We start from the raw sequence: 26620 nt of genomic DNA on the forward strand, positions 1-26620 counted from the left end.
AGCGCCAGTTTGAGACCCAGCTGCTCCACTTCCAATCCAGCTCTCTGCTATAGCCTGGGAAAGCAGTAGAAAATGGCCCAAGTCCTTGGGCCCCTGCACCCACGTGGGAGACCCAGAAGAAACTCCTGGCTCCTGGCTTCAGATCGGTGCAGCTCCGGCCACTGTGGCCAATTAGGGAGTGAACCATCGGATGGAAGACCTCTCTCTCTCTCTGCCCCTCTTCTCTCTGCATAACTCTAACTTTCAAATAAATAAATAAATCTTTTTTTTTAAAAAAAAGGGCAGATGCAATCTCTTTACAAATTTTTTTTAAAATATTATCTATTTGAGGGGCTGGCGTTGTGGCACACTGGGTTAACGCCCTAGCCTGAAGTGCCGGCATCTCATATGAGCGCAGGTTCGAGACCCAGCTGTTCCACTTCCAATCTAGCTCTCTGCTGGGAAAGCAGAAGATGACCCAAGTCCTTGGGCCCCTGTACCCTCACGGGAGATCCAGAAGAAGCTCCTGGCTGCTGGCTTTGGATTGGTGCAGTTCCAGCCGTTGCGGCCAACTGGAGAGTGAACCATCGGATGGAAGACCACTCTCTCTCTCTCTCTCTCTCTGCCTCTCCTCTCTCTGTGTAACTCTGACTTGCAAATAAATAAATAAATCAGGCAGTTACAGATAGGGAGATTATTTATTTGAGAGGCAGTTACAGATAGGGAGACAGAGGTCCTCCATCTTCTGGTTCACTCCCCAAATGGCCAAAACGGCCAGAGCTGGGCCAATCCAAAGTCAGGAGCCAGGAGCTTCCTCCAGGTCTCCCATGTGGGTGCAGGGACTCCAAGCACTTGGGCCATCTTCCACTGCCCTAACAGACCACAAGCAGAGAGCTAGATCAAAAGAGGAGCAGCCAGGATATGATCCAATGCCCATAGGCATGCTGGCATCGCAGGCTGAGGCTTACCCTATTATACCACAGCCCCGGCCCCTTTACAAATATTTTTCTTCCACAGTCGGTTAAACCATGGATGTAAGGTTTTCTTAATTTTTATTTATCATTTACTTGAGAAGCAGAGTGACAGAATGTGTTCTCATCTACTATGATGTCAGTGAGTGAGTAATGTGAGTAAACATCAGTTCACTCCCCAAATGCCCCCAACAGCCAGAATTGGAACTCCATCTAGGTCTTCAGCATGGGTAGCAGGAACCAAATTACTTAACACACTACCACTGTCTCCCAGGGTATGCATTAGTAGAAAGCTTATGTCAGGAGCCCAAGCCAAGAGTCTAACTCAGGCACTCCAACGTGGGGCACAAGTGACTGAAGCTAGACCAAATATCCACGCCCTCGGAGGTGCACCCTTTGTCAGATCCTGCTCCACCCACAACCACTGTAAGCCATAATCAGTGGACTACAGCAGGGAGGCAAGCAGCCACTTAATAACGCCAGGCAGAAAACAGAGCTCTCAGAAAGCAAACAGGGGAGCAGAGTTCCATTCAAATGCTGAGTTTTAAAGCGATTAACCACTAACAGAATCGCTCTAAATAATACCGAATAACTTGAAACTACAGTGAGCTAACAGGTTTCTAGATTGTTTTCCCAGCAGTGGAAGATGGCCTGGGTGCTTGGGCCCCTGCACCCATGTGGGAGACCCGGAGGAGGCTCCTGGCTCCAGATAGACGCAGCTCCAGCCGTTGTGGCCATCTGGGGAGTGAACCATCAGACGGAAGACCTCTCTCTCTCTGCCTCTCCTCTCTCTGTGTAACTCTGACTTTCAAATAAATAAATAAATCTTTAAAAAAAAAAAAAAGTGTTTTCCCTGAAAAATTCCATTTCCCACAAAGAGAAGCCTCAATACCTAATATAATCTCCAGGTACCCCTAAGTACTCCACCATGAAGAAAGCAAAACTAGTGTAGCCATGACCAGAAAAGTCTTCTCTAGCATCTCCCCAGCTACCACAAGGAACTGCACAGCCAGGGAAGGAACGGCCAAGAAACTCTAAGCAGAAAAATGAGCCCTTGTTAGCTTTTCCCAGGGAGATGCTGGACATGCAGTCAGCAAACCTTACTTTCCCTTTCTCATACCCAAATTTTCACTACACTGTGACTATCGCACAGCTTGCCACACAAACACCTAAACTAAAAATCATTCTTGAGGAAAGAACACACAGAAAGAAACTCAACAAATGTTGTGATTAGGTATATGTGTGATCAAATATACTCATAAAACGTACTACAGTCTTAAAACACACAGATATGTAACATCCACAAATATATACACACTGTTAGGGTCAGACAAAACAGAAAGTGTTATGTGGAAGCACTGAGAAGTGCCCTAGCTAAGGAGAGTGTAGGTTCCCCAGCCCTGCCCAGAAATGCAAGTCACCTACCTGGGAAAACCTGTTGGATGATGGAGAAAAACTTAGCCTAACTGAGCAGACACTACAGTTACAAGCATTCCTCTTGGCTCATAGCCTACACTCTAGCAGACAGCTTCTGGCTGTCCTGCCTAATACAAATTAATTAGTTTATCTCCTCCAGAATACAGAAAATCCATTTCCAAATGGTAATTTGAGAAAGATATCAATCCCTTTAATATAAAATTCTTCCAAACGAAGCCTCCTACAGTCCCTAGATAATGTGGGCAAACAATTCTGGAATGGATCACCCCTCTCTTCTCTGAGGCTTCACCACCCATGCTGGATCTCTGCAGCCAGGACCCTGGGACACCCCAAAACCCTAGTGGACCAACAATCTTAGGGAGGGCCATTGCAACACCCCTGTCCAGCAAAAAGCAGCTCTGGAAGATGAGACCTTAGCCAAATGCCAAAGATTTGTCACTGTTGATCCATCGGGGTAAAATGTTTATGGCTGCTCCAGGGCACTGGGAAAATTTCAAAGTTAAGGGGGAGGAGGAGTGCAGGCTCCTGACCTTTGCCCAGAAACACAAATACCTACATGGGAAAACCTGTGGGTAATGGGGAAAACTCACTCTAACTAACAAGGGACCACTGCTACAAGCATACATTTCAAGCTGCAGTCCAGGACGGAGGAAGCAGCCTCTAGCTACCTGCCCACTGGTGGCTTGCAGTGCAGGGAGGCAAGTCACCTCCTAGCTGTCCTGCCTGTCTGCTGCTCCTTGCAGTATGTTCAATAACTCTAACTCTGCTCACTATATCTGTCTGTTCTGGTGAATTTTTTCAACATCCACTACATAGGCCTCAATCGGTTGCTTCATGCAACAGCATACCCATAAAAATCCAAGGCCAAAGTGTCATATGATGTGATACAGAAAGAATGGAATAAAGAACATGAGTATGCTCAAGTATTTAGGAGGAAATCGTACAAATTCAAAAATTTAATAAATCAATTGGGTTAAGGATCCTATATTAAGGATACATTGGTAAGTTCAATATGACAAATAATACTAAAATAATTTTCAAGAAGGATCCATATACATTTTCAGATGCATTTTTACTTTACCAAAGCAAAGTCTTTATGTAGTATTACCCCAGAAATCCTTAGGTACTGGAAAAAATCAAAGAGAAAGAAAACCGGCATTGGGGCACAGCAACTTAAGTCACCACCTACAAAGCCAACATCCCATATGTGCACCAGTTCAAGCACCAGCTGCTCCACTTCTGATCCAGCTCCCTGCTAATGCACCTGGAAAAGCAATAGAAAACAGCCCAACTGCATGTGCCCCTGCCACAAACACTGGAGACCTGGATAGAGTTTCAGGCTTTGGCCTGGCCCAGACCTGTCTTTTGGGAGTGAACCAGCAGGTGGAAGATCTCAATCAATCGATTGATCTCTCTCTATCTCATCTATCTCACTCTAAGAGTGTGTGTAGGCCGGCACCGTGGCTCAATAGGCTAATCCTCTGCCTTGCAGCACCGGCACACCGGGTTCTAGTCCCAGCCAGGGCACCGGATTCTGTCCCAGTTGCTCCTTCCAGGCCAGCTCTCTGCTATGGCCAGGAAGTGCAGTGGAGGATGGCCCAGGTGCTTGGGCCCTGCACCCCATGGGAGACCAGGAGAAGCACCTGGTTCCTGCCTTCGGATCAGCGCGATGTGCCGGCTGCAGTGTGCCGGCCGCGGCGGCCATTGAAGGGTGAACCAATGGCAAAAGGAAGACCTTTTTCTCTCTCTCTTACTGTCCACTCTGCCTGTCAAAAAAAAAAAAAAAAAAAGAGTGTATGTGTATTGAATGTGTAATTCTTTCAAATAAATAAATCAATCTTTAAAATTAAAAAAAAAAAGTGGGGGCAGTGATGTGGTATAGTGGGTAAAGCTGCTGCCTGCAATGCCAGCATCCTATATGGGCACCGGCTCGTGTGCCAAATGCTCCGCTTCCAATCCAGCTCCCTGCTAAAAGCCTAGGAAAAGCAATAGAAGCAAGTGACTGGGTCCCTGCCACCCATGTGGGAGATACAGATGACTGGATCCTGGCTTCAACCTGGCCCAACACTGGCCATTGCGGCCATCTGGGTAGTTATCAACAGATGAAAGAGCAATCTTTCTAACTCTTCAAATGAATAAATCATCTTTAAAAATAATAAAAAAGAAAACCTTTTCTACAAATGGATGATGTTTACGACATTTTAAATGTTAATTTTACAATTAAAATTTTACTATTGATCTGAACTATCTTGTTCAAAATCAATTTTCAACAACATTTTACATATACTGTACAACAACCTTTTGCTACTATTTGGAACAATGTTTTTAAGACCAGGACCACATTTTTTATTTTAAGTCATGAAATTCCTCTAACACATTCTAACCACCATCAACAACACATTTCTGCATCCAAAAAATACAAATATCATGTTTTCCCTGATCAGGGTAACTAATAGAGTACCTAAAATATAATGTATTGGAGTAAAATGGACATTTTGAGATTCGATGATTGTTTAACAGCCCTTGGAACAGTGTTTTTTTCTTCATATGGTTTGCTAAACTCTTTTAATTAGTGTAGGGTTAACCTTACAATCATTAAGTAAACTGAAAATAGATCTTTGTAAAAATTAACAATGGGAATAGGAGAGGGAGGAGGAAGAAGGGTTGGACCGTGAGTGGGAGGAGGGGAGTCTCACTACATTCCTAAATCTGTACATAGGAAATACATGAAACTTGTATAACTTAAATAAAAAATTTTAAAGGCAAAAGAAGTATTAAAAATTTTTATTTACTTATTTCTAAAGATTTATTTACCTATTTGAGAGGTAGGATAACAGAGAGAAGAAGAAAGAGATCTTCCATCTACTGGTTCACTCCCTAAATGCCCACAACAGCCAGGGTTGGGCCAGGCTGAACACTGTGGGAAGCAGATGATGTTCTGGGTGGTGACAGACTCTACCACAGCTGTCAGAGCAGGCAGGATTAGATTTATTGAACCCCTGCAGCAGGCAGAACAGCCAGAGGGTGGCTGTGGCCAAGCACAAATATATTCCTAAAGTGGAAAGAAAAGTCTGAGTCCAAAAGTAAAAAATGATATGGGGCCAGCTCAGTGGCGCAGTGAGTTAACACCCTGGCCTGAAGTGCCAGCATCCTATAAGGGCACCAGTTCTAGTCCTGGCTGCTCCACTTCCGAACTAGCTCTCTGCTGTGGCCTGGGAAAGCAGTAGAAGATGGCCAATGTCCTTGGACCCCTGCACCCACGTGGGAGACTCAGAGGAAGCTCCTGGCTCCTGACTTCGGATCAGCTCAGCTCTGGCTGTTGCAGCCATCTGGGGAGTGAACCATCAGATGGAAGACCTCTCTCTCTCTCTCTGCCTCTCCTCTGTGTAACTGACTTTCAAATAAATAAATCTTAAAAAAAAAAAGTAAAAAAAGATAAAGCACAAAAGATGAGGAACAATGAGATAGTGACTTAAACAAAATTTATAGGAGGCTGGTTTTTTGGATTAAGCTCCTGCACTAGGCCCCACCAGACAAGACTGAAAACCAAATGGAATCTCTCTCACTAAAGGTCTGCCAAACATCATAAATAAGAGTGTCAACTGTTAAATCAACAACAGGAGTCACTGTGCACTTGCTTCCCATGTTGGATCTCTGTCCTTAATGCACTGTACTATGCGAATTAACGGTAAAACTCGTCTTCAAACAGTACTTTATTCTTTGTGTGTCTGTGTGGGTGCAATCTGTTGAAATCTTTACTTAGTATAGAGTTGATCTTCTGTATATAAAGATAATTAAAAATGAATCTTAATGAAGAATGGGATGGGAGAGGGAGTAGGAGATGGGATGGTTTGTGGGTGGGAGGGTGGTTATTGGGGGGAAAACTGCTATAATTCAAAAGTTGTACTTTTGAAATTTACATTTATTAAATTTTTTCCAAAAATATAATTAAAAAATTAAAAAATAAAAGGTCTGCCAAACTGAAACTTACTTTTATCAGACCTTTAGAGAAATCAGGAAAGACTTAACAGCCACATTTCACAGACAGTTCAATTTCAGTTCCCCGTTTTACCCCTTACGTTAAAAAAAAAAAATCTACCTGAAGAAACCAGTTATTTTTCTAATGTTCTTTTTTTTTTTCTGGACAGGCAGAGTCAGAGAAAAAGACAGAGAGAAAGGTCTTCCTTCCGTTGGTTCAACCCCAAATGGCTGTTATAGCCAGCGCGCTGCACCGCTCCGAAGCCAGGAGCCAGGTGCTTCCTCCTGGTCTCCCATGCGGGTGCAGGGCCCAAGCACTTGGGCCATCCTCCACTGCATTCCCGGGCCACAGCAGAGAGCTGGAATGGAAGAGGAGCAACCAGGACAGAATCAGGTGCCCCAAATGGGACTAGAACCCGGGGTGCTGGCGCCACAGGCAGAGGATTAGCCTAGTGAGCTGCGGCATCAGCCATAATGTTCTATTTCTGAGACTCCATCTTACATAGGAAATAACTTTAGGGTCCGGCTGTAGCGAGTAAAGCCACTGCCGGCAGTGTCAGCATCACATATGGGCACTGGTTCGAGTCCCAGCTGCTCCAGTTCTGATTCAGCTCTGTACTATATGCCTGGGAAAGCAGTGGAAGATGACCCAAGTGACTGGGCTTCTGCATCTATGTGGGAGACCCAGAAGCAGCTCCTGGCTCCTGGCTTCGGTCTGGATTAGCCCTGGCCATTGTGACCATTTGAGGAATGAACCAGTAGATGAAAGTCCTCTCTCTGTCTCCCCTTCTTTTTCTTTGCAACCGTGTTTTTCAAACAAATAAAATAAACCTTTAAAAAAACTTCTAAATGACCAATCTAATTCTTATTCTTTGTGTTTTCTGCAGCACTTTTCTGTTGATAAAACCAATCTCTTCTCTCAGCTCATTACAACACTTATTTATTTTATGGTATGAAGTGCTGTTCATTTCTAGAATCACAAATACAGTAAAACCAATAAAAAATTTTTAAACTGATGTAATTTCATCATTTACCATTAATAGGGGCCAACACTGTGGCTTACGCCACCACCTGTGACACCAGCATCACATGAATCTCATATGAATAAGCACTGGTTCAAGTCCAAGCTGCTCTACTTCTGACCCAGCTCCCTTGATAATGTGCTTGAGAAAGCAGAAGATGTCCAAGTGCTTACAAAACTTCCACCTACATGAAAGATCTGGGCTGGAATTCCATGCTCCTGGCTTGGGCCTGGTCCAGCCCTTGGCCACTACATCCATTTGGGGAGTGAACCAGCAGATGGAAGATTTGTCTCTCTCGTTCTCTATCTCTCCCTCTCTCTCTGTAATTCTGCCTAATAAATAACTAATCCTTTTGAAAAAAAATTAACAGATAAAAAAGAAACAGAAAAAGAATTCACTAGTAAAGAATCTTAGATGTTAAAAATGAAAAATACATCAATCCCAAAAAAGAAAATCCTGTATGACTCCATTTATCTGAGGTAACTAGACAAGTCATAGAGACAGAAAGTAGAACAGGGGCTTGTGGGAGTTGGTGGGGGGTGGTGGATGTAGAATCATTATTTATCAACCCAGGTTTCCCATCACCTGCTATCTCCCAGAGTATGAATTAGCAGAAAGCTGGAAAGGAGAGCAAAACTGGGACTCGAACCCAGGGACTTCAAGATGGGATGAGGGCACCCAAGGGGCAACCTAACCTCTGTGCCAAACACACCCCTGTATGTTTTTAATGTGTGAAATTTAGTATACTTTAGTTATTCCATGGTAAAGTTGAACAATATGTCCACTGAACACTGATTTGAAAAGTCATCTTTACCTGACACCAAGTTTTCACATCTGTATGTGTACGTTTCCAGACTCTCTTCAACTCTGTTAAATCTTTGACTTTATGTGAGTGTACTTCAAAAAAGTTCGTGGAAAGTGAAATTAAAATATAAGTTTTGGGGCCGGTGTTGTGTGCAGCTGGTTAAGCCACTGATTTTGATGCCTGCATCTCATATCAGAGTGCCGGTTCAACTCTTGGCTGTTCCACTTCTGATCCAGCTTCCTGCAAATGCACCTAGGAAGGTGGTGGATGATGGCTCAAGTACTCCCACCTATGCGGGAGACCTCGATGTATTTCCTGGTTCCTGCCTTGGGCTTTGTCCAGCCCTGGCTATTACACCCATTTGGGGAGTGAACCAGCAGTTGCAACATCTCTGTCTCTCTCTCTGACGTTCTATCTTTCAAATAAATTCTTTTTAAAAAACCTTTAAAAAAAAGAATCATTATTTAGCCGAGGGTATAGCATTTGTTTTATAAGACGAAAAAAGGGAACTGATGGAGATGACTGTTGTACAACATTAGAAATATATTTAATACCTCAATAGTACACACTTAGAAATGGTTAAGATGGTGTTTCATGTTCTATGCATTTTGCCACAATAAGTAAACAAAAAGCCTTAGAGGAGATAAAGACTCAAGAGGAAACTAACAAGTCACAGTATTTAAAATAGGAAATGTTAACACAGACAACTGGTAACTGGTTGTACTGGTGACGGGAGAGCTGAGAGCTGAACAAGGAACCGTGGGGCAACCTATCCCATTAGCAGCAGAACACTGTGACCCCGCATCAGGCTCGGGACACAAAGAAAGGAAAGCAGCGTGGTGGATCACCTGGCAGAAACTGGACCCCGAATGTGGTCGCCTACGGAAACTAGCACCAGTGTAAATCCAGCTGTTGATATAAAGAATGAAAGAGAATACTACTCTTCCCTTCCTTACACACTCCCACTCAGCTGCCAGGAGACATGGGAGCCTGGGAGACCCTCAAGTGGCAGCTCCCTTCGAGAGAGGAGCAAGGAAAAGCAATGGAACGTATCTGAGTACAGACTGACCTTGGATTAACACAGAGTCTGCTCAGAAAAAAACAATCTGACTATCTTGAAAGTTCAACATTAACAATTACTTTGCAGTTATGAATTCAATGCAATATACCAAACTGGAATTAATAACATCATTTTGAGGAAAATTTTAACTCGCTTGCAAGTAACTGGGACATTTAAAAATACTAGGTTACAATTACTTTAAGACTTATTGTACCATATATTAATAGTTCAAAAAATTTCCATACTGTAGTTATGCTGACCTTAAAAAATGAATTTATGGGGCCAGTGCTGTGGCGTAGTGGGTAAAGCTGCCACCTGCAGTGCCAGCATCCCATATGGACACCAGTTCAAGTCCCAGCTGCTCCACTTCCAATCCAGCTCTCTCCTATGGCCTGGGGAAGCAGTAGAAGATGGCCCAATTCCTTGGGCCCCTGCACTCGTGTAGGGGACCTGGAAGAAGCTCCTGGCTCCAGGCTTCAGATCAGTACAACTCCGGCTATTGCGGTCAACTGGAGAGTAAACCAGTGGATGGAAGACCTCCTCCCTCCCTCCCTCCCTCCCTCCTTCCCTCTCTCTCTGACTCTCCTTCTCTCTCTGTGTAACTCTGACTTTCAAATAAATAACTAAAAATCTTTTTTAAAAAATGAATTTATTTTAAAAATTAAAAACATTACTTGAAGAGAAAATAATCCAACTAAAGTAAAGGTTAGGCCAACCTGGAATCAGGTCAATACCATTTAATTCACATATCACAAAGAAGTTAAAATCGTACCATTTAAGTCTGCATTTTCAAATCGGACCCAGACAATCTTCTCCTTTTCTTCTGTTACAGGTGTTCCACTGTAAGCCTGAAGAGTAAACAGCAATATTTTAGTACATGTATTTTAAAGCTTTCATATTACTGATGTTCATAACAAAGTGTGATAAAACCTGCACTACCCCTCTCTACTTTCAACAGCCCTACATCTTTGTAACTAGCTCATTTTGGAGTATTATTAGTCCCAAAGAATGTTATGAAGGATTCTGTCAATTTTGAACAAAAAAATTAATTCTAACCTATTAAAGAATTAATAGAGGGGCCAGTGCTGTGGCACAGTGGGTTAACACCCTGGCCTGAAGCGCCGGCATCCCATATGGGTACCGGTTCTAGTCCTGGTTGCTCCACTTCCGATCCAGCTCTCTGCTGTGGCCTGGGATAGCAGTAGAAAATGGCCCAAGTCCTTGGGACCCTGCACCCACATGGGAGACCCAGAAGAAGCTCCTGGCTCCTGACTTCGGATCAGCGCAGTTCCGGCCGTTGCGGCCATCTGGGGAATGAACCAGCAGATGGAAGACCTCTCTGTCTCTACCTCTCTCTGTAACTCTGTCTTTCAAATAAATAAAATAAATCTTTAAACAAAAAAGAATAGAAACCCCCAACACTGTCATCTCAATCTATAATGAAGAATCACTATCACACAAAGGTACACAAAAAACTAAATCACCCCCTGCCTGGATTAACAAATAAGGCAACTTAGGAAACGACCACCCTTACTCTGTTTAGTTCCCAGGTGTCTGTGATCAGGCAATAACACTCCAAAGACATTATTTATTCAGTCTCTTATCTAGTTTGCAGACCCAACCTATCAGTGACCTGCAAGGGTCACAAAGATATGCATTCATGCTGGAGTGTCAACCGTAGTCAAAAGGAGTCATCACTACATAAAGCATGGTTTTTACATAGATTTTTTTAAACTTGTATATATTTCAAAGCCTTTAGATTATCAACAGTCACAAATTTTTGGCAATTACAAAGTGGTACTAAGTTTACAGAACAATTATTTAATATAACCTATATCAAAAGCATGTAAAACTATCTTGGTAGGGCCAGAGCTGTAGTGCAGAGGTTAAGCCACTGTCTGCAGTGATGGCATCCCATATGGGTGCCATTTCTGATCCAGCTCCATGCTAATGAGCCTGGGAAAAGCGGTGAAGGGGCCCAAGCACTTGGGCCACTGCATCCATGTGGCAGACGACAGCACCTTCTGACTCCTGGCTTCACCCTGGCTGAGTCCTGGCTGTTGCAGCCATTTGAGGGGTGAACCAGCATATCAAAGATCTCTCGATCTCTCTCTCTCTCCGCCTCTCTGTATCTCCGCCTTCCAAATAAATTAATACATCTTAAAAAAAAAAAAAAGTATCCTGGCACTAGCATTGTAGCATAGTTGGTTAAGCCAAGGGTTGGGATATCCACATACCATATTTGAGCACCAATTTCAGTTACAACTGCTGTGCTTACAATCCAGCTTCTTACTAATGCACTTGGGAGGGAATTGAAGCATGGCCCAAGTGCTTGGGCACCTGCCACTCATGTAGGAGACCAGGGTGGAATTCCTGGCTCCTATCTTCAGCCTGGCCCAGCCCAGGCTGTTGTGGTCATTTGGGGAGAGAACCAGCAAATGGAAGATTGATCTCTGTTCTCTCTCTCTCTCTCTCTCTCTCTCTGTGTGTGTGTGTGCGTCTCCCTTTCTCTTACCCACTCCATAGCTCCCTTGGGCTCTGCCTTTCACATTTTTTTTAAAAATCACTAAAAGGGAGGGGCGTTGTGGAGCAGTGGGTGAAGCTGCCGCTTGGGATGCCCACCTGCATCCCCTGTCAGAGCGCCAGCTCAAGTCCTGGGTCATCTGCTTCCTGCTAACATGACTGCTGGCAGCAGATGACAGCCCAAGTACTCGTGTTCCTGCTACCCATGTGGGAGACCCAGATGGAGTTTCTCACTCCTGGATTCTGCCTGGCCCAGCCCTGGATGTTGCAGGCATTTGGAGAGTGAACCAGTGAATAAAAGACTTCTCTCAGGGAGCAGCATCCTGGCACAGCAGGTGAAGCCACTGCCTGCAATGCCAGCATCCCATATGAGAGCCAGTTTGAGTCCTGGATGCTCCACTTCCTATCTGGCTCCCTGATAATGTTTCTAGAAAAGCAGTGCAATATGGCCCAAGCACTTAGGCCCCTGTCACTTGGGAGATCCAGATGGAATTCCTGGCGCCTGGCTTTGGCCTGACCTCGCCCCAGCCATTGCTGCCATGTGGGGAGTGCACCAGCAGATAGAAGATCTGACTTTCAAATAAATAAATCTTTTTTAAAAAGAAATAAAATACAATACCACTAAGGGGTACTTTAATAACAGGCTTACTATACAAAAAGATTACCTTAAACATCCATACAATTTCCAGTTAAAGCAAGAGTGATGTGTGTAGGACAGTTAGCTGCTTGGGAGAAGAAAATCTGTACTTCATTGATAAACTTTATCTTCAACCACCTCATCCTCATTCTCCTCAATCTTGTTACCCTCATCTTTGGAAGCCCTCTTTTTATTTTTTAAAGATTTTTATTTATTTATCTGAGAGGTAGAGTTACAGATAATGAGAGGGAGAGACAGAGAGAAAGGTCTTCCATCCTCTGGTTCACTCCCCAGATGGCCGCAATGGCTGGAGCTTCGCCAATCCAAAGCCAGGAGCCAGGTGCCTCCTCCTGGTCTCCCACACAGGTGCAGGGGCCCAAGCACTTGGACCATCATCTGCTGCTTTCCTAGGCCACAGCAGAAAGCTGGATTGGAAGTGGAGCAGCTGAGACTAGAACTGGCACCCATATGGGATGCGGGTGCCACAGGCGGAGGATTAACCTACTGCATCACAGCAGTAGGTTAATCACAGCCCCGGAAGCCCTCTTCTTTTAAAATAAACTTCATTCAACAATATTTTTTTTTTTTTTGACAGGCAGAGTGGACAGTGAGAGAGAGAGACAAAGGTCTTCCTTTCCCATTGGTTCACCCTCCAATGGCCACCATGGTGGCTCACTGCAGCCGGCGCACCACGCTGATCCAATGGCAGGAGCCAGGTGCTTCTCCTGGTCTCCCATGGGGTGCAGGGCCCAAGCACTTGGGCCATCCTCCACTGCACTCCCTGGCCACAGCAGAGAGCTGGCCTGGAAGAGGGGCAACCGGGACAGAATCCGGCGCCCCGACCGGGACTAGAACCCGGTGTGCCAGCGCCGCAAGGCAGAGGATTAGCCTAGTGAGCCCCAGGGCCGGCCTCAACAATAATTTTAAGTTAGTAAGCATGAGAGCTCTCATTTCTCCTCAACCAGTTCACCCTAACATTAGCTATCTAATACAAGCAAACCTCCCATTACCATAGCACATTTTTCAAAACTATGAAATACTGAGGTAGCATAATTAATTAAACTCCAGTTTTTATTTAGATTTCACAAGATTAATGCCTGCTCTCTGCTACAGGATCTAATCTGGGATACTATGCCACATTTAGGACCATTTCTCTTTTTCCTGTCAAGCTTCCCTTTAACCTAGTAATGCAGGAATATGTCCAAAACTATCTTCATGGGAGCGGACTTAATTTAGGACTGTTTGCCATGCAGAGCATCACTCAACATGCTCCTATCACCGTGAAACTCTTCAAGACGTTCTCCTTCGATTTCTCAGGAACAGGCAGAACAAACGCTATCAAAGGGGGCTCTCCGTGCACCAGCTTCATGGCAAGAGGCTTTTACTACCCAGGCTTTTCCTCTGCTTTCGTATTTTCCTCACTTCTTAGCAAATGCTGTGTTGTTTTAGAAAGCATTTTTGAGGAAATTCTGAGAGGCTGATTGAGGCACGTAAGAGCTGGTTCTGGCATACCTTCCTGCAAGATTGCACAAAAATCAGCACCTGACATCTTTCTGCCTCTCAGCTTATGATCCCCTTTGCCTCTATTCAGATAGTTTATTCTCAACAAGCCAGACTCATCCAGAGTCCACACAGATCTCACCTGCTGTCTTATGGAGGGCAATGTACTGCCACATAAAACTTTTTGTTTTGCTCCAGCACTGACTATAAACCCACCTTCTTCAAATATTATGCAACTGATCTAGCCCTGTGGTTTAGATTCAAAGCTTTCGTCCTGTTACTGACAAGACTTACTTGCTTCCTTTATAATTAATTTGGCTTCTTAACACAATACACAGTCACAAGCACAAAGTTACTTTCAAAGTTCACACACAACATGGCTACAATAATCAATGTAGGCATCTTTGTGCATTCTCGTTTTATTTTTTATTATAAAAAAAAACTTCCATGGTGTGCTACTACCAGAAGTATGATTTTAATTACAGCAAATTATTCTTTAAGGACAATGATGTCACCATTTGTTTGACTGTTACTGACATCTGTACTAGCAACAATTTCTTACTGAAAATGCACAAATCTTACACATATTAAAATGAAATGTTTGGGGGGGAGCCACAACAATACAAAAGTTGCACTTTGTAAATTCACATTTATTAAATAAAAAAAAAGAACTTATGGGGGGGAAAGCCATTGTAATTCATAAACTGTACTTCAGAAATTTAAATTTATTAAATAAAAGTTAAAAAAAAAATAAAATGAAATGTTCTAGCCTTTAACAGTTTGTTCGATTTTTAAAATACATTTTCATTAAGTGGAATTATTAGACCACAGAGCACAGCTAAGGGCTCCTACAAGCCTTCAGTGCTATCAGCTGAACCCAAATAGAATTAACATAGTGAGTGATAACTAAAGAAGCCACTATCTAGTTCAACAACACATTCTCTCTAGGGATATATCTGTAGACCGAGAAAATAATTCTAGGCTCCATGAATGATGATTCCAGGAATACAGCAGGATGTGAACATTAACAGCAGCAGAAAACGTAAATTTCCAAAGGCTGAGCACAAAGTATTAATGTGGGATTCTATAATAAATGTAGGGAGAAAATGTTAGAAAGTGCTGTTCTCAGCCAGTGAACAAATGTCTAGTGGGACAAAAAGTTATTCCTAGTATGGTCAGTAGCTCCTAAAGTGTCTATCTCTTCTGTCTCTCCTTTCTCTTAACTCTGCCTTTCAAATGAACAAATCATAAAATTTTTTAAAAAGTGACTAACTCTCACCACTACAATTAGAAAAACACAATGTTTCAACTCTGATTATTTCGACTACTGAGGGTCAGCTATAAATCTCTCTCTGCCCCTGGATAGCTAGTCTAACCCAGCTCCCTCCAATACTGAATACTTCATATTTGCTTTATTTTATGCCATAAACATATGACATCCTTTAAGCCTCAAAACAAACTCATGGTAAATACAATGATTAATGCCATTTTATACACAGGATCATTAATGTTTAGAAAGGTTCAACATGTCCAGAGCTATTAAGGAGAAATGAAATACAAAACCTTATCTAGTATCAATGGTATACTCTTAATCACTAAACCACTCTAAGCCTGACAAAATATTAAGCTGTAACTTCTAAGCAAGAGTGTGGCCCAACAGTGAAGACGATCCTTGGGACAGTCACATGCATCAGAGTGCCTGGGATTCAGTCTCAGCTGTGCTTCTGATTCCTTGGTAATGGGGGCCCCTCAGCAGGCATTAAGTGAAGACTCAAGTAACTGAGTTCTTTACCACCCAGACAGGAGACTCAGGCTGAGTTCCAAGTTCATGGCTCTGACCTGACCCAGTCCCAAATGTTAAGTGGAAACTAAACCAGTGAATGGAAGATCTCACAATCTCTAGATCTTTCTCTCTACCTTTCAAACAAATTTAAATTATTAAGTAATAACTTCTCCCATTATTATCATCATACTCCCAATGTATTGATTGATTTTATGGTCGGCACCACGGCTCAATAGGCTAATCCTCCGCCTGCAGCGCCGGCACACTGGGTTCTAGTCCCGGTCAGGGCACTGGATTCTGTCCCGGTTGCTCCTCTTCCAGTCCAGCTCTCTGCTGTGGCCCAGGAAGGCAGTGGTGGATGGCCCACGTCCTTGGGCTCTGCACCCACATGGGAGACCAGGGGAAGCACCTGGCTCCTGGCTTCGGATCAGCGCAGTGCGCCGGCCACAGCGCACCGGCCGCAGCAGCCACTGGGGGTGAACTAACAGAAAAGGAAGACCTTTCTCTCCCTCTCTCACTGTCCACTCAGCCTGTCAAATAAAATAAAATAAAAAGATTGATTTTATTTTGCTATGCACTTCAACTGAAATGGCACCTTGGGGCCAGCACTGTGCATAGCAGGTAAAGCTGCTACCTGCAGTGCCAGCATCCCATATAGGCACCGGTTTGAGTCCTGGCTGTTCCAATTCCGATCTAGCTCTCTGCTATGGCCTGGGAAAGCAATGGAAGATGGCCCAAGTCCTTGGGCTCCTGCACCCATGTGGGAGATCCAGAGGAAGCTCCTGGCTCCAGATTGGTGCAGCTCCAGCCATTGGGGAGTGAACCAGCAGATGGAAGATCTCTCTCTCTTTCTGCCTTTCTTTCTCTCTCTGTGTAACTCTGACTTTCAAATGAAGGAAGGAAGGAAGGAAGGAAGGGAGGAAGGGAGGGAGGGAGGGAGGGAGGGAGGGAGGGAGGCAGGATGGAAGGAAGGAAGGAAGGGAGGGAGGATGGAAGGAAGGGAGGGAGGAAGGGAGGGAGGAAGGAAGGAAGGAAGGAAGGAAGGAAGGGAGGATGGAAGGAAGGAAGGAAGGGAGGAAGGAAGGGAGGATGGAAGGAAGGAAGGAAGGGAGGATGGAAGGACGGAAGGAAGATAGAAATGGCACTTCATTCATTAAGCCTTCTCTGACGCTATCCACCTGAATTTCATTTTCCTTCTATTATGTTACTAGGGTACTTTGCTTACACCTTTATTGTGGCACTTCTATTTGGCCATGTTTTATTTTATTTAACTGTATCTTAGCTATACTACAAACCATAGATCACTATATCTGGTCCTGTGTTCATAAAGATTTATTGGAACATAGCTACCTTCATTCTTTCTCATAAACAGCAGTGCTGAGTGGATGTGACAGAGATTATATAAACCACAAAACTTATCTAGCCCTTTACAAAACAAGTTTGCCAACCTCTGCGTGAGAATATGAAGCCTCAGGGCTAGGCACTGAATATTCTACAACTTAGCTCAGTGCCTGGAGCATAGTGTGCTCAAGCCAGTGTCTCCCGAATTTTTGCTTTTTTCCCACAGTAACTAGAATAATGACTTGCACACAGGGAACAAACAACATAAATTTTTGGATTAACAATCTAATTCTTAGATCCATGCCTACAATTTCATTTCCATAGTCCCTAGTCTGATCCAAATCTTCATAGTCAACCACATGGCTTAAGAAATTGTCACCACTTTTCTAATCTATCATGTTCATAAAATATTCTGTGATTGGCATTTGTCCTAACAATCAAGACATCCCTGGAGATGCCTACAGCCCATATCAGAGTGCCCAGGTTCAGGTCTCAGCTCTGCTCCCAATTCCTGTTTCCTGCAATATACACCTTGGGAGGCAGCAGATGGCGACTCAAGTAGTTAGGTTCTTGTCACCCATGTGGCTGCCCTAGATTGAGCTCCTGGCTCTGGCTTCAGTCTGACTCAGCCCTAGTTCCTACAGACACAGGCATGCGGGGAGTAAACCAGTGAGTAAGTGTCTCTCGCTTGCACGCACGCACGTGTTCTCTCTCTCTCTCTCTCTGCATGTCAAATAATACAAATATTGTTTAAAATGTAAACTTCTGATCTGCAGTATTTTTCTCCATCAGTTTTAACAGTTCTCTATTTTTCACCCAATAAAAATTACTCAACCCAATTTTTATTCCAGTAGCGAACTCTCCAGACTATTCCCTCAAAGCTTCTGACCATAGCCTTTCTCCTACAGCCAATAAAAACTACTCCCTACCACACAGAACTCCTAGTATCATAAAAGGTGTCTTTGAAAAATATGATAAAGAAGCTCTCTCTAGGGCAGATAAATTACCAAAAAAAAAAAAAAATTTAAATGCCCCGTCACTGGAACTGCAGCTTCATGCCAGAGACCAAGGCTCGAAAGAGGAACAGCCTCCAGCTGCTTTCCAAGCCTGACACACGTGTAAATCAGACACTCTATGCCACAGCAGTCTACCTAAGTCCACTCAACCAGTGTTATTCAATACCAAATAGTAAACCACGCGACTCCTTCAAACGAATGCTGCCTCTGACATCCTTTGGCGTTAGACTCTGCTTTTCACAGCATACCCTATCAACGAAACGTGCAGTCAGGGCTGCATGCATAACTCTTACAGATGTGTTGATCTTAATAATCTGACTGCTTCAAGCAGATGATTTCCCTTATTCATCCAGTGTCTTGGGACAGAAAAGCATTTCTTCTTCATTATACATGTGCCACAGACCTTGTTATTATGGCCTATTTTCATTAAAATTGACTGAATATAATAGGGCAATACCAACATTCTTTGATATTTTCCCTTATTTCATGAACTCTCTTTGTTTAATACAATACAAACTTGAATATTATACTTTTCTAGGACCCTCTCATAAAACTAGGGCACTGGATCTATGATTTTCTTTTTTGAACAGTGCAGTTACAGATACCACAGAAGTGGCATAACTTTAAGGAAAAATATAGAAACCTCTCCCCTCAGCAGCCCCACCAGAACAGTGCTTCCCAAAGCTACCATAAGAATCACCTCAGAGGATTACAAGACACAAGTTACTGGACACCACCTCAAATCTCTATCACACTTCCCTGCCAGAGGAACCTGGAAATTATTATCACTTTTTTTTTTTTTTTTTTTTTTTTTTTTTTTTTTTGACAGGCAGAGTGGACAGTGAGAGAGAGAGACAGAGAGAAAGGTCTTCCTTTGCCGTTGGTTCACCCTCCAATGGCCGCCGCGGCCGGCGCGCTGCGGCCGGCGCACCGCGCTGATCCGATGGCAGGAGCCAGGAGCCAGGTGCTTTTCCTGGTCTCCCATGGGGTGCAGGGCCCAAGCACCTGGGCCATCCTCCACTGCACTCCCTGGCCACAGCAGAGGGCTGGCCTGGAAGAGGGGCAACCGGGACAGAATCCGGCGCCCCGACCGGGACTAGAACCCGGTGTGCCGGCGCCGCTAGGTGGAGGATTAGCCTAGTGAGCCGCGGCGCCGGCCTATTATCACTTTTAATAAGCGTGTCAAGAGGTACTCAGGTTGGAGTCTACAGCGTCAATATCTCACATGGGTGCTGGTTCAAGTCCTGGCTGCTTCATGTCCAAGCCAGCTCCCTGCTAATGTGCCTAGGAAACCAGCAGAGGATGGCCCAACTGTTTAGGCCTCCAGACCCTCATGGGAGACCCAAATGAAGCTCTTGGCTCCTGGCTCTGGCCTGGCCATTGCAGTCATCTGGGGAGTGAGCCAGCAGATGGAAGACCTCTCTCTCTTCATCTCTTGTCAGGTAGGGGCCAGTATTGAGGCACAGCAGGTTAAGCCATCACCTGCAGTACTGGCATCCCATATTGAAAGGAAAGGCCACCACAAAACACACCAAACACTGCAGTAAGGGAAAAGGCTTCTTGTCGGGTGGGGGAAACCCGAAAGGCTACCTCCCCGTGCACAGAGGGAACAGCAACCTGTACTGGGAGAACAGGTCTTATATAGCTTTGCAGAGGTAAGGAAGAGGGAGCGGCAAATCTTGTTAGGGTGGGCGTGGAGCAGACACTTTGATTTGGCTATTGGGTCACCTGACTTCAAGTAAGCCAGGCTGGGCTTAGGAAGATGGCACCGTTTTACTAACACATATGGGTCAAGTTCTGGCTGCTCCACTTCCAATCCAGTTCCCTGCTAGTCTACTTGGGAAAGCAGTGGAAGATGCCCAAGTACTTAGGCCCCTGCACCCAAGTGGGTGACCCAGATGGAGTTTCAGGGAAACAACGGATGAAAGATCTCTCCCTCTCCCTCAGTAACTCTGCCCCTATCAAATAAAAAAGTAAGTAAATCTGCATTACTAAAAAAAAACTCTTATGAATTAGTATAACAAGGCATATCCTTCTTGGCATTAAATACTGCTTAACTTGAAAGAGACATGTATTTCTACTCAGGTATAATATTCAGTTAATATCAATTAATCGGATGCAGAGTATGTATGGCTTTTCTTACTTCTGACAGGCAACACTTAACAAGCACAACAGACAGATTTGAGATAGAAGAGATTTGAGATAGAGATGCCCATGTCCCAGCTCTGAACTAACATCCCACCCTTGATTCCTCTCAGTAGAGTCAGTGCTAAGGAATAATAGTTAGAACACGATCATCACTGTTAGGTCCAAAAACGAAGGCACATCTTATACAATAACAACTAAAGTTCCCCCTTCCCAGTGCTCAGGATGCTAAAACAACAAATGCCTGTCTCAGGTTGCCCTGACTTAAGTGTCGAATTTAAAACTCAGATCACTCTGAGCTCCCTTGGCCAAAGGTAGAACTATTTCTAAAATCACCTGTGCAAACTCACCTGTGGCACAACATCCTGTAGAAAGTTCACAACACTTTCCATGTAGGACTGCTCTCTGGACAAAAGTGAAATGGACAAAATTAGTCATGACAAATTCAGACTTTGGAAAAACTCTATTTACAAGACCTAATAAAGACACTTATAATATTAAAACAAAGGGAAAAAACAACTCTTATCACCTGATTATCTGCTTATCTGAGTTCAGATTTCATGCGTTTTTGGAATATGTCATTTAATGTAAGCGAGATTTCAAAATTTTTAAAATATTACCTCTTTTTAAAAGCCATACTCTCCCAATTTGATAGAGATATCTTCTAACTTGTACTTGAAGGAGAGATGACAGAAGACCTGTTTAAATCAGTATCTTCCTCTTGAGTCAGAGCAGAAGAATGTCCTAGTTAGAGCAAGAACCACTGTTGCTGATGACTCAGGATTTAGTGACCTTCTCTTTAAACTGTTTCTCAGCCTCATCTCCTACCTGTACAAAAAATCAGCCTGCATTTTGGCGCAAATACAAGCAGTGGAACAAGTTATTAGAGGCAGGACTTGTGGCACAGTAGGTTAAGCCACTGCCTGAGATGCCCACAACCCCATACCACAGTGTCTATTAAGAGTCTGGGGGAAGGCGGGAGGGGTGGGGGGCAGCGCTGTGACAGAGCAAGTAAAGCTGCTGCCTGCAGTGCCAGCATCTCATATGGGTACCGGTTCAAGTCCCGGCTACTCCACTTCCAATCCAGCTCTCTGCTATGGCTTGGAAAAGCAGCATAAGATGGCCCAAGTCCCTGGGCCCCTGCACCTACATGAGACCCAGAAGAAGCTCCTGGTTCCTGGCTTTGGATCAGCACAGCTCTGGCCCACTGCAGCCATCTGGGGACTGAACCAGCAGATGGAAGACTTCTCTCTCTGCCTCTCCTTCTCCCTGGGTAACTCTTTCAAATAAATAAATAAATCTTAAAAAAAAAAAAAAAAAAAAAGAGTCCCAGCACTGTGGCATAGTGGACAATCCCATATGGGCACCAGTTCAAGTCCCGGCTGCTCCTCTTCTCATCCAGCTCTCTGCTATGGCCTGGGAAAACAATAGAAGATGGCCCCTGCATCTTGGGCCCCTGTACCTGCATGAGACCCAGAAGAAGCTCCTGCCTCCTGGCTTCAGATCAGCCCAGCTCCAGCCATTGCAGACATTTGAGAAGTATGGAAGTGGATGGAAGTCCTCTCTCTCTCTCTCTCTCTCTCTCTGCCTCTCTGTAACTCTTTCAAATCAATCAATCTTTAAAAAAAAAAAAAAAAAAAAAAAAGAATCCTAGTTCCTCTACTTCCAATTCAGCTTGCTGTAAATGCACCTACAAAGGCAGAGTACGATGGCTCGAGTGCTTGGGCCCCTGCCAGCCATGTGGCAGACTTGGATGGAGTTCCTGGCTCCTGGCTTCTGGCTTCTGGCTTCAGGCTGGCCTAGCCCTGGGTGTTGATGACATTTGGGGAGTGAATCAGTAGATGGAAGATCTCTCTCTCCATCCCTGTCACCCTGCCTTTCAAATAAATTAATTAATCTTTTAAAATTAGTTATTAAAAGCACTCAGAGGGCAGGCATTTGGTTCAGCAATATGAGGCTGGTTAGGATGCTTGCATGCTACATTGGAGTGCTTTGGTTTGATTCCCAGCTCCAGTTCCTTTTTTTTTTTTTTTTGACAGGCAGAGTGGACAGTGAGAGAGAGAGACAGAGAGAAAGGTCTTCCTTTGCCGTTGGCTCACCCTCCAATGGCCGCCGCAGCCAGCGCAACACGCTGATCCGATGGCAGGAGCCAGGTGCTTCTCCTGGTTTCCCATGGGGTGCAGGGCCCAAGGACTTGGGCCATCCTCCACTGTACTCCCTGGCCACAGCAGAGAGCTGGCCTGGAAGAGGGGCAACTGGGACAGAATCCGGTGCCCCGACCGGGACTAGAACCTGGTGTGCCGGCGCCGCAAGGCGGAGGATTAGCCTAGTGAGCCGCGGCGCCGGCCTGAATGTTACTTTCTTAATGGAACCTTTTCTGTCACCTCACTAAAATACTCCCTATATTATCTCACCCTGTTTTCTCTGTCTCTTTTCTTTATACTGATTATATTGATTTCAAGCATACCTACTTTTAAACCACACTGGACTATTAAGTCCTATAAAGTATAGCTATTCTTTGTCAAGCAATGTCTTAGTTACAGAAATGTATTTCTCTATAACATTTTGAAACTGTGAGACCTAAAGCAGAGGATACATTTTTATCACCATCCTGAAAACAATTATGTGAATATCTCTATGCTTGTCATACAGCAATACTAACTCACAACTTTTATATTTTCTATTCTATTTCACTTTTAAAAATTCTAGTCCTGGATCCAGCATTGTGCCACAGTGGGTTAAGCCACAGTCTGCAATACCAGCATCCCATATGCTGGTCTAGCACGCTGCTGATGTATGCTCCTGGGAAGGCAGCAGAGGATGGCCCAAGTGCTTGGAACCTGTCACCCACATGGAAGACCCACAGGGAGTTCTGGGCTCCTGGCTTCAGCCTGGACCAGCCCTGGCATTTGGTTGATGGAAGATCTCTCTGTCCTTCCCTTTTTCTGTCACTTTTCCTTTCAAATAAACAAACTTGTTTTTAAGATTTATTTATTTATTTATTTATTTGAAAGGCAGAGTTACAGAGAGGCAGAGGAACAGAAAGAAAAAGGTCTTCCATTCGCTGGTTCACTCCCCACACGGCCAAACGGCACCAATATGAAGCCAGGATCCAAGAGCTTCTTCCCCGTCTCCGACATGGGTGCAGAGGCCCAAAGACTTGGGCCATCTTCCACTGCTTTCCCAGGCCACAGCAGAGAGATGGATGGGAAGGAGAGCAGCCAGGACTAGAACCGGCGCCCATATGGGATGCCGATACTACAGACTGAGGCCTTAACATGCTGCACCACAGCACTGGCCCCAACAAACATTTTTTAAAAATAATAAAAATAAAACCATAATCCTGACCTACTAAATTGATTTAATGACCTGCTGTTAAACTTAGCTTTTGAAAACCACTGCTGTTCAGGAATTAGCATAGCACACTTCCTGGACTCCATAAAAATCCTGAATACATCAACTTTACCCTCCCATTATTCCTTTTATTTGGCACTGGCAATGTTATTTTACTCACTCTGTAAATTTGGAAAGCCAAAATTAAAAAGACAAAAGTAAGCAATATTCAAAACAAAAAGTCAAATGTTAGTTATTATCATAAATAATCTATCCTTGAACTATTGGGCTAGTCTGAAATGTGCTTACGTGACAGCCTGGGGTCGAACCACAACCCCACCAGTACATCGACTGGGTCTTCGAGGAGAATCTGTAGCCATAGCTTCATTCATAAAACCTGTTATCAGAACAAAAATATAGGAAAAAAATGATCATTATTGTGACAGTAAGGGAGAAGGCTTAGGGTTAATCTATAGAGATCCCTTGTCAAAAACACCTTCAATAGAGGAAACCTTCCCAATAATTTATATTATACCAGAAAGGGAAAAGCAGAGGAAGGAGTCAGTCTTTAAAATGTTCCCACAGGGGCCAGCACTGTGGTATAACAGGCTAAGCCTCCACCTGTGGCACTGGCATCCCTTATGGGCACCAGTTCAAGTCCCGAGTGCTCCCCTTCTGATCCAGCTCCCTGCTAATGTGCCTGAAGAAGCAGTGGAAGACGGCCCAAGTACTTGGGCCGCTGCACCTGTATGGGAGACCCTAATGAAGCTCCTGGCCCCTGACTTTGCATAGGCCCAGCTCTGTCCATTGTGGCCACTTAGGAGTGAACCAGCAGATGGAAGACCTCTCTCTGTGTGTCTCTCCCTGTCTGTGACTCTGCCTTTCAAATAAATAAATAAATCTTTAAAAAAAAAAAAGTCCCCACAGTCAGAACGGGCATTGTGGTGCAGTCGGTAAAGCCACAGCCTGCAGTGTTAGCATCTCATATGGGCAGCTGATTCAACTCCCGGCTGCTCCACCTCCAATCCAGCTTCCTGCTAACGCACCTGGGAAAGCAGGGGAAGATGGCCCAAGTCCTTGGGCCCCTGCACCCACGTGGGAGACCTGGAAGAAGCTCCTGGCTCTGGCCCAGCTCCAGCTGTTGCAGCCCTCTGGGGCGTGAACCAGCGAATGGAAGATCAATATCCCTCTCTCTCTGTCTCCTCTCTCTGTAAACTCTGTCTTTCAAATAAACAAATCTTTAAAAAAGAAAATGTTCCCATAGTCAAGCCATTTTTATGTGGGATCAGGCCTCAAAACCACAAAACTAGTCAAGGCTCTTGCTAGAGTCTTTGTTAAAACATAGCCAGAAAGGTAACAGAACTGGAACATGGGGTGGCAAGGGAAACACAGGATCACACAGGAAAACATGTGTGCTACATTTTGTAAACAAAAATTTAAAAACTTCATTGAAATTTTCTGTTGGGACAGTGAAAATACACATGGTACAACACTTCAGGAGCAAATTGGGACAGACATGATACCTCTCCACTTCCCAATTAAACCTGTTGGGGATCTATGAGTAAGACTGCCTAAGCACAATATAAATCATTTTTTAACCCTTTACTATTGCAACCTAATCACTGGAGTCCAAACAAATACGTAATGTAAACTTATATGATGGGAGAGGCCCCTTAAACTCTCCATTCCTTCTCTAAATCCTGATCCTTGACCGTCTCGTGAGCGTCTCAATCACTAATTCACAAGAAGAAGAGCATGGAGCCCACCTGCTTGAGGTTAAAAGACGACTGCCAGCAATTTTAAAGACCTCTCACAGGGCTCAGGCAACAGCAACGCCTGAAACTCATCCTGAAAGCATCCACAGCCATCACTTCTAAGTCGGGAGCAGTCAATCGGCTCATTTGAAAACTCACCCAAACTGGCGAGCCCCACCTCCCACCACCGAGACACCCTTGCCCAAGTGGCCCGGCTGCCCGCCCCTCAGACAGCACCTACACCGCCAGCCCCGCAGCCCTCTCGCTCCCTCTCCACCCTTTCTTCCCCGAACCCCGGTCTCTCACGCCCTGTCCTTCAAGGGCCCTGGCTCCCGAGGAAGACCCTCACCACCAGCTCAGGCCCCACTCTGCTCACAGACGTTCGCACGGATCTTCCCACTTAACCTCCAATGCCCAGCCACCGCTGCCCCCGGCCGCCCTCTGGCCCCTTGCCCTCCACCCCTCCCCCCTCCATTCGCGACACCTCCCTGCCGTCGAATTCCTGCCGGCCAAACCCCGTCCTCTCAGGCTGCTTGCCACTCGTCCTCTCCAAGCCTCCCCAAAGCCAAAGCCCCACAGCCGCCTCACCGGCCGCCCCGCCGGTAAACGCTGCGCTCCAGCTCTAGGCTCACTGTTTGGAGTCTCCCTCCGTGATTGACGGTTCCCACTTCCTACCACGCCTCAACGGAACCAGCCCGCTAGCCAATCCCAGATGCAAACTGGCTGAGGCCGGGCACCGCCCTTCGAGGTCGGCTTCTCCAACCAGCAAGGCGAGTAGGAGCGGACCCGCCTCCTGAATGTAGCCAATCCGCTGAGGCTGGAAGGAAAACACAACAGTATGTAAGTTCGGTTGCGAACGCAGGCCACTGGGGACGAATTACAAACATTTTTATTTTCCTTACAGACAGCACCTTCTTGGCTTTGTCAAAAAAAGAAAAGAAAAGAAAAAAACAGCAACATGCCCAACTCCCGCGCACTTCACCAGTCTGTCTCAGGTTGGGAACCTGAGGACAGGGAGACCGGTCTGTTTACATCGAATTCTCGCGACAGCCAGTTCGAAGCTCAAAGCACGTGGACATGGCAGCTGCCAATCACTTACAGTTGACCACTCACCCATCCCGAACCCGCCTTCGGCCCCGCCCTTCGCGATGTGTTTACCTTCCGGGAGCCCAGGCTGGCTCGCCCCTGCAGTCAGCCCTAGAGTTAGGCAGATGTCGATCGGACGAGGGGCGCGGCCGGTAATCTTGTGCATTTGAGCAAGGTTTGTAGTTCACGCCTGACTCCTTCCTTATCTCGGTTTCCTTCTCCTATCTCGATCTGCATCTCGCGGTTGTCG

General features: G+C 45.0%; 1 protein-coding gene across 17 annotated transcripts in view; it reads right to left on the bottom strand.

Annotated features, from left to right (window-relative positions):
• Positions 1–26353, bottom strand: part of BCAS3 (BCAS3 microtubule associated cell migration factor) — a 611182-nt gene extending 584829 nt beyond the window's left edge. For 4 of the 17 annotated variants that reach the window (XM_070061000.2, XM_070061002.2, XM_051824721.3 and 1 more), the window contains exons 1-5: positions 26187–26336; positions 25873–26101; positions 23840–23927; positions 20548–20602; positions 10025–10100 (exon numbers count right to left, since the gene is read on the bottom strand). In XM_070061000.2, coding sequence (XP_069917101.1) covers positions 10025–10100; positions 20548–20602; positions 23840–23922 — 214 coding nt within the window. In that variant the 5' untranslated portion in view covers positions 23923–23927; positions 25873–26101; positions 26187–26336. Of the gene's footprint in view, positions 1–10024; positions 10101–20547; positions 20603–23839; positions 23928–25296; positions 25357–25768; positions 26102–26186 lie in introns of those variants that run through there. The other 13 variants (XM_070061001.2, XM_089317314.1, XM_051824722.3 and 10 more) reach the window with 10 other exon arrangements.
• Positions 26354–26620: the final 267 nt, after the last annotated feature.

This window comes from Oryctolagus cuniculus, chromosome 17 (assembly GCF_051225735.1).
Source record: "Oryctolagus cuniculus isolate XC-2025 breed Fujian yellow rabbit chromosome 17, ASM5122573v1, whole genome shotgun sequence".
Taxonomy (NCBI): domain Eukaryota; kingdom Metazoa; phylum Chordata; class Mammalia; order Lagomorpha; family Leporidae; genus Oryctolagus; species Oryctolagus cuniculus.